This window comes from Amborella trichopoda, chromosome 4, assembly GCF_054954075.1.
Source record: "Amborella trichopoda isolate Santa Cruz 75 chromosome 4, AtrichopodaSantaCruz75HAP2 v2.0, whole genome shotgun sequence".
NCBI classification, from domain to species: domain Eukaryota; kingdom Viridiplantae; phylum Streptophyta; class Magnoliopsida; order Amborellales; family Amborellaceae; genus Amborella; species Amborella trichopoda.
The window spans coordinates 59,615,087-59,625,932 of NC_142339.1; the positions used below are offsets into that span (position 1 = coordinate 59,615,087).

General features: G+C 36.7%; 1 protein-coding gene across 1 annotated transcript; it reads left to right on the top strand.

The window, feature by feature from the left end:
* The first annotated feature begins 6,396 nt into the window (after positions 1-6,396).
* Positions 6,397-8,653, top strand: LOC18421997 (uncharacterized). Its single transcript, XM_006827257.4, has 3 exons — positions 6,397-6,725; positions 6,821-6,950; positions 7,265-8,653. The coding sequence occupies exons 1-3, from the start codon at positions 6,593-6,595 to the stop codon at positions 8,337-8,339; spliced, it is 1,338 nt and encodes a 445-aa protein (XP_006827320.2). The 5' UTR covers positions 6,397-6,592; the 3' UTR covers positions 8,340-8,653.
* The last annotated feature ends 2,193 nt before the right edge of the window (positions 8,654-10,846 follow it).

Consider the following 10,846-nt stretch of genomic DNA (forward strand, 5'->3'; position numbering starts at 1 on the left):
AAATTTGGTACGGATCTATAAAAAAGTCAAGTTTCACACCTATGTGGTACTTTTTTTAAAGATTTATGTCAACTTTAATAGTGATCTTTTGGAGTCCTACACACATAAGTAGAATAAAATCTTATAAGTTAAAAATTATGTTCCATTCGGTTTGATTCAACATTCATACCATTTTTTTTACCGTACTAGAGTCTACCTCCCTCACCTTGCCAGTCCAATCCTTGAAGCATTGCTCATCGCAAGAGCAAAATAGATATAGATCTTTCTAATGAGGGAGGTTAATTTATATCAAAAGCGAACTTAGAGACACACAAGAGCTATAAAATTTCACATTGGATCCGTTATAAACTTTTTTGGTCTTATTATATACAATCCTTTTAAAAAAAGCGATTATGATATTTTTGGGCTAGTTTTTTTTTCTCTTTTTCTTTTCAATCGAGTTTATCTCTTGTCATAATATTTCAATCATATTTTCTGCTGCTATTCATATGTAAAATGTGAATCCGTTTAACAGAATATTGGGTGGGTTAGAGAGAGAGAGAGAGAGAGAAGTACAGTTCTAATTCTTTCAGATAATCCAATTTTTTGTTGGGATTGCGTTGTCTGGTCCCAAGGGGGACAGGAAAATGGGAGCACAGAGAGAGAGAGAGAGGAGAAGGCACTCCACTTTATCTCAATCCAAAGCTAAAAACTGTCCTTTTTTCAGTTAGAGGGGCTTTTAATGTGTGGCGACAAACGCATGAGACTGAGAGGAAAGTTCTGTTCTGGCCGCTCGCTGAATGACCAAAATATCCTTCGTCCTTCCTTGTCTTCTCCTATTTCTCTTTCGTATCGTATAAAAACCAAGTTAGAGTGCACACTTGCTCACATGAAATGAGAAATGAAATGGGGTGGAAGCAAGTCCTTAGGCTTCGTGTACTCTTCTATATGTACAAAAAGGTTGAGAAAATGATGCTCTACTCTAATTAAAATTTACTTGAACCGTATATATATTTTTAAAAAAACTACGAGTTACTAGTTTTAAAAATATATAAATATACTTTTAAATATGAAATATTTCATAAAAAAAAAAAAATCAGTCTTGTTGAGCTGGTCAAGTTTGTCAAAAATGGATGGCTTGATTGGGGAAACCAATGAATCACTTAATTTGACCGAATTAAAGATTTTTGTTTTAAACTGGATTGATGAAGCACCAATTAGATATTCGACTGGTCAGACCTGGTGGTCTTAATAATTGTGCTCAACTAGTCTTATGAAGACTAACCGAACTAGCCATTTTGATGGACAGGCTTTTAATGGGACTAATCAATTTGTTGGTTGGTTTGATCCTAATAACTCTAAGATAGACATGGTTTAACTTACATTTTTTGCTTGTATCTAATATTTATATTTATGCTTGGAGAGCCTCAAAAAATCTTACACACGTGCAAAATTTGGGCTCGAGTGGACCCCTACTCAACACAAAAAAAAAAAAAAATCCTAACAGACAATACTGGCCATTCATTTATGTCTCCTTTAATCTGGGCCATCCGGGCTACACTATCCTGTAGGCCTGTTGGCTCACAAGACCTTCTCGTGTGTGTGACATATGAAGATTTCATTGGCCAGCTTGCCTAATGCGACAACATAGGCCAAAAGATGCATATTGGCCGATTTGAACGGCGCACATTCACCTACGGGGCGGGGGCTATTTCATCTTTTTCTTTTGTCTTCTTTTTAAGTGCATGATTTGGTTTTGATTTTTTTGGTGCTGCTAGATCATTACGTCTCTTCAAAACAATCTAGCCCAAACGGACTTATAGGACAAAAAAATTACCATATTTGCCATTAGATATGCTCAAATTAAATTTGGGTCATTTCGCTAGTATTGCAGCACTATTCGATTAGCTCATAAAACCAGCTCATATTGGGATGGAAGAGGGGCATGATAAGAAAAAATAAAAATCCGAATAAATACTGATTTGTTTCATGTGGAAGGCTCTAAAAAGACAAAAGAATGACCCAAAAGTAAGGACACCAACAAGTCGGGTACAAGTCAGGTCTGGCTAGACCCGGTCTCGGACCCGAATAGTATACGAGTCCAGGTTTTGGACTAATTAAAAAATTGGACACATACCATGAGCTTCGTTTTTTTTTACCATCATATACTCATATTATTGGCAACAATGTCACAATCACTTACCGTTAGATTTCACGCCACATGATTTGTCGTTTCATAGCTAAATATGACTATGAGTTTTTATTGTATATAATTCTTAATACACCCTAATGATTAGAGCTTAAAGCAAAGTATTTTTTCTCCAACAGTTATAGGTACGGGTCGGGTCCAAATTGACCCAAACCCGAAGAATATTCCCATCTAAAAATTGGACCCATACCCAGACCCGGGGTCGGGTCGTGAGTCTGCCACCCTTACCCGAAAGAACATCCCAAGAGTCCATGTTTTCAAACTCCTCTCTCATCACAACATACATAAAAGGAAAGGGAACATAGATGGAATGAAAAAAGAAGCACATTTATGTTAAAAATAAAAGGAATGGAAGGATGGCGTGGGTGAAATGACCGTATTGCCCCTCATTGACCTGCTTTGGTTGCCATGTTCCACGGCCATGACCCACACCCATTGCTTGTGTCACAAAGGGTTACATAGTCGATATCGGGTTCGAGGGTTTTAATGAAGGGAAAAGGAAGGGAAAGTCAAAGAAAGAAATATACATAGAGTCTATTATTTGTGGGTTGCGGTCCCACTACAAAGCTGGAAAGCCTGTAAATTTGTGGCCTCCTCCTTATACACGACTGGGTGTATTTCAACCAAGGAAAACATGGGCCAGCCACTCTCATTACTAACAAGCCCCACCTTTATTGTTCTTCCTATTTCACTTTGGGCCTTCTCCCTATTCTTGCTCGCCTTTAAAATACAATCAATTCAATAGGATTTTACCGCTTCTTTTGTGTTCCTTTTGGTTCGGTATTTTTCTCTTTCCCAATGTTGGATGGAGAGTAAGAGCTAGGAAAATTCGGAGCAGGTACCCACTCATACGGTGCATGCTGGTGTCAACCGGTTTGGTTTATTTGGGGTTGGTTTCACTACCGATCAAATTAGTTGGACCAAATTTTTTTGTTTTTTTATATTAAAAAGATATTAGAATAATAATTTAAAAATATGAAATATATTGTAAAAATGAATCTTCGACCTTGTTTAACCGGTTCATCTAATAAAAAATGATCAATCAAACTAGGCGATTAAACAAGGGGTTCAAGTAGTTTTCTACTAAATAAGTTTTTACTATAGACCACGGACAACCAAGGCGCCTATTGGTAGTCCGATTGGTTGGACCAAGCTATCCAATCCAGTCTTGTTTAACTGTGGTAAAAGTAAGACACTTGGTTTTTTTTACTCTTAAGTAGGTACATAAGATCACACCCCAATGTTACTAAAAAAAAAAATGTTGCTTTTTTCTTTTTCCTCGAGGTCTACTGGATCTATTGGGAAATAGCCAACCATTTGACTTATGGATGGTTTAAATGCCGGATTTAACTTTTTAATAACCATCTAGGTGAGCCTGGGTTACCAAACACTCGTACTCCCTCGCCGACGGCTTAAGGGTTGGGTGGTCCATTGAGTAAATATGAAAATATAGGGCTTCAATGCCATTTATATTAAGGATTTAAAGCTATTTATGGAGTTTCCAATAGCTCTAAATTAATGAGGTAAAATGAAAAATAAATAACCCAACTATCAACTTTGTTACATGGTCATCTTTCCACTTTATCAAGCAAGTTCTGGGGTCTCATATTGATAGCTACACTAGTTGTGTGGGTTTTTTTTTTTTTTTTTGGCAATTTAATGAGGAAATTTTTTTTTTTTTTTTTGGTAATCCTGTGAGGAAGACGGGCCCTTTTCTGTTTTTTCAAGTAGAATAGAAGTTAGCTTTTTTTTTTTCTTTTTTTTTTTTTTTTTTTTTTTAAAGGTGTTAGTGATGGGAATGAAAACCATAGTGTGATGACTAAGGTATCGGGAAACGCTATCACCACAACTTCAACCCCTTTCCTCTATACTAGTGCAACAAATATGGCGCTACACATGTCTTGCGGCACTAGAGCTCTTATGTGACATGTTAATGTGAATAAAGAGAAAGGTGGTACCTAGTTTTACGGCCAGACATTTATTGGTACTATTGTATGCATCTCCAAGAGAGTGTCTCCCTTTGCTAAACGGTTCCTTATGTCATAATATTCTGCCTAAATTCGAAAAAAACCCAAGCATTTATATTGAGAAATAACTAAGTCCCTCTTGTTTTTAATGGAAATTCTACAATTTACCAAAAAATAAGGGAAATTTTCAGAATATACAATTAATTTGAACTATTTAACACTATACCCTAGGTGTATTTTGATAAATTTCAAAAACCTTGGGTCATTTTATAGGCTATTAGAAATTTGATTAAAATAATGGTGGGCTATCAAAATATCAAGTAAGATGCTAAAGAGTTCAAATCTTAAACGTAGTCTAAAAACCTTCACTTAAAAAAAAAAAACACTTTTGAAATGCAAAAGCAGAAATTGACAATTTATTTATAAGAAAATATACATAGGATAATCAATAGAGAATAGAAATATACATAAGAAAAATATACTTACCCAAAAAAAAAAAAAAAATATTTGAGTCGTAAATATTATTTGCAATGTGGCCTTATTGTGAATCTTTTTATTTCATTCCAGTCCTCATCTCACCATATATACCATTTCCTGATCAAGGTCAATTGAGCATTTTTATTGTCGATACATTGAGAAATGACAACAAATAGCATAGTGAGAAACAAAAGGAAAATTATTTCATACGGGCTGGACCTCATTGCTACAATATGTAGTCTATAGGTATAAAGCATCCATTTTAAAGATGGATGCAAGTAGGCGGTCCATCTAAAAACAAGTGTAACTAACTGTCCAAATGTTTTTTTTTATATAATTATTATCTACAGTTTTCATTTTTTTTTTCTCTTCATATTCATGATCTCCATGTTAAAGATTATATATTTTCTAAAAATTAAGATCAAATTATATTTAAAAAATATATTTATTGTCAAGCCTGTATTTCTATAATATGCGGGCTGGCCGCATAAAAACCCTGTCCGAAACAAAATTACTATTAACAGAGAGAGCAACTAACTAAAAAACTATACAAGGAACTTTCTTGGAGAGAGTGATGACCTCTAACCCTTACTCGGTGAACCCCACCTGATTTTATTTGGCGAACCCTAAAAAAAAAAAAAAAAAAGAAGTCGAGAAAATACTCCCCATCTTGCTATAAAACGGATGAAAAAATGTCCGTACATACATAAATTCCTCTTAAAGATACAATAGGAGGGAAAATCTTTTTCCTCTTTGTTTATTAAAAAAAAAAGAAAAAAGATAGGGGGGCAATGGTTAAAGGGGTGAAGCTGGCAAACAGGGATGGTCTTTAAGAAGGTGACCCCAGTGTCCTTTCAAAAAACAACGTAATCAGCTCTCAAGTCACTGTCCAAGAGCACAATAAAACCGTTGCCACCTCAATCTCTTACTACCCAGCACATGACCCATTTACCCCACTCCCATAAGAAATAAATACCATGTCAAAAATATCACAAACTATACCAATTTTACTAAGTAAGAACACCTTGTAACTTTTTGAGCTTTGATAAATTTCTATACATAGATTGCTTGTTCCATAAATTTGGTTAACTATTGTATACCCACTCAAAAAAATAAAAAAAGTAACCCAACTCTCATTTTCAGGTAAATAGGGGTTATTCTCTAGCCCAACAAACAAAATGGGGACCAGGGGTATTTTAATAATAAAAAATGTAAAGCCACAATGTACAACTCATCGAAAATTGCAATTCAAGCATTAAAAAAAGTTTGGATCGATTGTCATGGCTGGAACATTGTGGTTGTGAAAAAATAAAATAAATTACAATTCAAGCATTAGAAAAAGTTTGGATCGATCATCTTGGCTGGAACGTTGTGGTTGTGAAAAAAAGAAAAAAAAAAGAAGGGTTTCAACCTCTAAAAATATAGTTATTCTAGCAAATTATTTCGATCGTCCATTTAGCCTTAAAAATAAGTGTTCATAGATCCGTAAGATTTGTACCATTTTTTTAGTTTCAAAATTCATTACCGACGCTAGAAATTGATTTTGGAGACACCGTAGTGTTTTATGTTGCCTAAAGTGTTTTTTTGAAGGAGGATTTGAGGTGAGGCTTTATTTTGTTTTCATGAAGCCCAGGCCTTATAGAAACCTCGTGCTTTAGTGCAGGGGCTTCTTATGTTAAAATTCAATAACTTTTTTCTGCGCCATTGTAGCTGACCTCTTCCCTACCCTACTATTTATTTGGATTTTCTCTCCAATTTCTCCCTGTTTCTTGTGCCTCAGAATTCTCTGCCTGAAATCCTAACAACCTGCAATCTCTCTCTCTCTCTCTCTCTACCAATTGGAATTGGTGTTTATCTTCTGAAACCTCTTCACTTCTTAGGCCTGACAGTGTAACTCCCCTCAGTGATGCCATTGTTTTGGCCATAACAGTAAAAGGGCTCAGAGACTGTTCAAGCTTCTATGGGTCGGTCTCCTTGCTGTGAAAAAGTGGGACTGAAGAAAGGGCCATGGACTCCTGAGGAAGACCAGAAGCTCTTGGCTTACATAGAGGAGCATGGCCATGGAAGCTGGAGAGCCTTGCCTGTAAAAGCTGGTAATTCTTGTTTGATCTCGCGTCGAAATTCTCTGGAATTCTGAGAGGTGGGTCTCCTTTTGGTGATGGTTGGTGCTCTGGTTTTTTGGTTGCAGGGCTTCTTAGGTGTGGGAAGAGTTGTAGACTGAGGTGGACTAACTATTTGAGACCTGATATTAAGAGAGGGAAGTTCAGTTTACAGGAAGAGCAGACAATTATTCAACTTCATGCTTTGCTTGGGAACAGGTTTATTTCTGTCTACATTTCAGAGCATTTCTTAAGTTAACTTTGAAATTCTCTTCCTTAATTTCGAGCTCATCTGACTTAATTTTGAATCAACTGCTCTCCTTTTAGATTTTTATGCTATAGTAACTGATTTTATTCGAGTAATAGCGTGTGATATCACTCCATGGCTCTCCAGTTTCACACCTTGTGAACAATAATACTTTCAAGAATTCTGCTTGTTTCCTATGAATTCATCCCATTTTCTCATGTGGACCGCGTCTGTGTTCTTCGCTCTCTGGTTCTCTCATCAATTTTTATATATTTGGCTTTGGCAGGTGGTCGGCAATCGCGACTCATTTGCCTCGAAGAACCGATAATGAGATCAAGAATTACTGGAACACCCACCTGAAGAAGAGGCTCGCGAAGATGGGCATCGACCCGGTCACCCACAAGCCCAAGACCGACGCCCTCTGCTTGGTCGACGGGCAGAGCAAGAACGCTGCCACCCTCTCCCACATGGCTCAGTGGGAGAGTGCAAGGCTCGAAGCGGAGGCCCGGCTCGTCCGAGAATCAAAGCTTCGCTCCGCCTCCACTAATCATAGCAATAGTAATAACAACAAGAATAATTACAGTAAGCTCCTCCAACCTTGTTCGCCGCTCAGCTTTTCTGCCACTCAAATTCAACAGCAGCAACCGAAAGATTGCTCGGGTCTGCCGCTCTGCCTGGATGTTCTCAAAGTGTGGCAGGGTGGCTGGCAAAACAAGATCATGAGGTGCAACGGCCAAGATTTGGCCATGCTCGAGTCACCGACTTCCACTCTCAGCTTCGGTGGTGACAACAACAGCTCGTTGCCGAATCCGGCTGCTGTGGGATTTGGAGGGGAGAATCCGGCAGCCGGTAACGAGTTCGTGGAGAATCAGATGATGCTGGGGCCATCGGATGAGAAAGAGGAGTACTTGCCATCTCTGTGTGATCAGGACGAGGGGCTCAAATGCGGCGGCGTTTACTCCTTCCTCCAACAAGCATTGCGAAGGTCGTCTTCTCAAAATTTTCCCCTAACAGCAAACGAAGAAGAAGAGAAGGAGGAGGTGACCAGGAAGCTCGCCGGAAACAGGCTTGAAAAAGTGGACGGCCTCTTCACAAGCCTGCAAGACATGGTTTTCCCAGCAGATAATTCTGGCGACTTCAAGGCCGGGTCGGGCTTTAACATGGAGGGCTTCATGAGTGGCGACCTCCTCGTCGTGTTGGCCGACGCCCACAGTGAGCCTGAAAACAGGCTGCAGAGCTCCAACGACCAAATTTCCGGCGAAAACGCCCGAGCCAACACCACTGAAGAGGACCACAAGAGCTATTGGAACAATATCTTTAACCTGGTGAATTCTCCACCAGCTGCCTCCCCCATATTCTGATATTTTCGACCCAAAAAGCAGGCCGAAAAGTACCAGGAATAAAGGGTACAAGTATCGATCCAGGGTGATGTTATCATAGAGAAGTTGAAGTAAAAAAACGACAATTACAGTTGAGATGGGTTAGAGATGTTAGTGATTAGGAGGAGGTTCTATTAACAGGGGGTGGGGTGGGGTGATCTGTTTGTTCATGTTCTTCTTTTGTTGTTTTGATTGGGTAGTACTACTCTTCTCTGCGACAACAACCGCAAGTGTAAGAAAAAGCAGGGTTGATTTAATAAGAATGAGTGCCCAACGTTACGGCGCACTTGCAGTGATACTTTAGGCCATTATTATCATATATGTTAATTCCTTCCATCCATTAAATCCAACCCCACATTTACTCCAACACTTTTAAACCTCTTCTTCCTTGGTAGTGTTTCTGCACCAGTAACATGCTACCATCTCTCTCTCTTCAAAAAAACAATAAAATAAAAGTTTACATCAGTTTGCAGCTAGAATTTTATATTGTAGACAGAGGGAGTAGGGAGGGGAATATATATATATATATATATATATGAGAAAACATCTTTTCAATCCACGGCTCATTGCTACCGTCTCAATCAATGGTTCAGATTTAATCTAGATCCGACCCAATGGTTACAACTTCATTTCGTATTTGAATTTATTTTTTTAAAAAAAATTCCAAATCACTTAAAATTTTGAACGTTTATTTTTGAAAATAGAAGAATATAATAAAAATATAAAAAAATAATTCACAAAATATAAATCGATCAAAATGCTTTCGAAATTTTTCGTAGTTTTTTGGTAAATTTATATTTTATAAATTATTTTTATTTTTATTTTTATTAGATCACCTTGATATGAAGAATGAAATCTTAAAATTTTAAGTGATTTGAATTTGTAGAAAAAAATAAAAATTTAAATATAAAATAAAATCATCATCGTTAGATCGACCCAGATTGAATTTGCTCGACATTATCGATTCGAGAGGGTATTGAACATTGTTTACAAGTAGAATTCCATACGAGAGAGAGAGAGAGAGGGTAGGAGGAAGCAAGGAAAGGAGGGGGTAAAGAAAAAGGTTTAACTTTAGTTTACATTTACAACTATAATTTGGGATAAGATTGAGAGGGGAGAGAGACACGTTGTTTTTAGTCACTATCGTCGTACTTAAGAGAGGGGGGAAATATGCGTTTTAAATGCATATCGGAGGACCCTTCCATCTTCCACATTGAAGCCTCGACTTGACACTCAAATTACTAATGACCAAACAACCTTCTCCATTTTTTCAATGTCAAATTCCTCCTCTCCCCTTAATGCCAAAAATGAAAGTGGCATGGGAAATAGGCTGCTTAAAGAAAAAACTTATCATAATAAAATTTGCCGATTTGGATTGGAATTGTTCAGTAGATATTATAGGTCCCTCCATGTTGAATCCTTTAAATTTATTCATAAAAATATCTTCATATATTCCATTTTGAGGTTTTATTTATCAATAAATCCAATGTTTTAAAATATTTTTTGACGGCATAGCGATCTCATATAGTATATCTTCTAATCTTTTTAATCAACTTTACATGTTTTTATTGCCTCTTTTTAGCCGGACAAAAAGTAAGAAATACCCCAATGCCTAACATCTCTTTATAACAATTTTCTCTCTCTTTCTAAAAAAAATGTTGACAGATAGAGAGGTTTTGGGGAGAAACACAATGAGAGAGAGAAACTCGTTATAGAGATGAAAATATAAAAATATAGGTTTAAAAAAGACGAGACATAGGTGTCTGTTTTATTTTTGTTTGAGTTAAAAAATGGTGGTAAGAAGGGATAACGGTGGTCCAAAGAGTTAGAAAATATATTATGTGAGATATTTACACCACTATAAATGTTTTCAAGCCCTGTGTCTATTGGGAAATAGAATATGAAAATATTATATACAATGATATTTTCTTTTTCTTTCTAATTATTTTGAATGGTTTTTTACTTTGAGGCATCTATGCAATGGGTAGAACCCTAGGTCGGTTGGGAAATGGAACCCCAAAATAAGGTGGAAAAATACATTTTTCCTTTCTTTTTAATTATTTTGACAAGTTTTTCACTTGTGAGGCAAATCCTGACCCATACAATGGGTGGGTTTTTGAGTGGGTAATTTAAAACCCAATTCAAATTTTAAGGCACTAGCGAGTTCCGACGATTTTCTTTTGTCTTGTTGGTACTAAGTTAAAATTAGTAACTACAGATAAAGGGTTTATGATGTCACTCATCATTGTTACAAGGAGATCACAATCACTCTTTTCCATTAGATATAAAATTGGATGGTTGAAGGTGTGTTACGAAATTTTATCATATTTCTTTTATTTTTTGAAATTTGAATCTAATCAATATCCTACTTACAACCACCCACCTTTAAATATAACAAACACTAATTATTGTGACGTACTTATACTAAAAGCCAACTGTCTCTTTGTATACTTTGCTTATAAGAAAAAGTATGCTTTTTAACTTTTTCA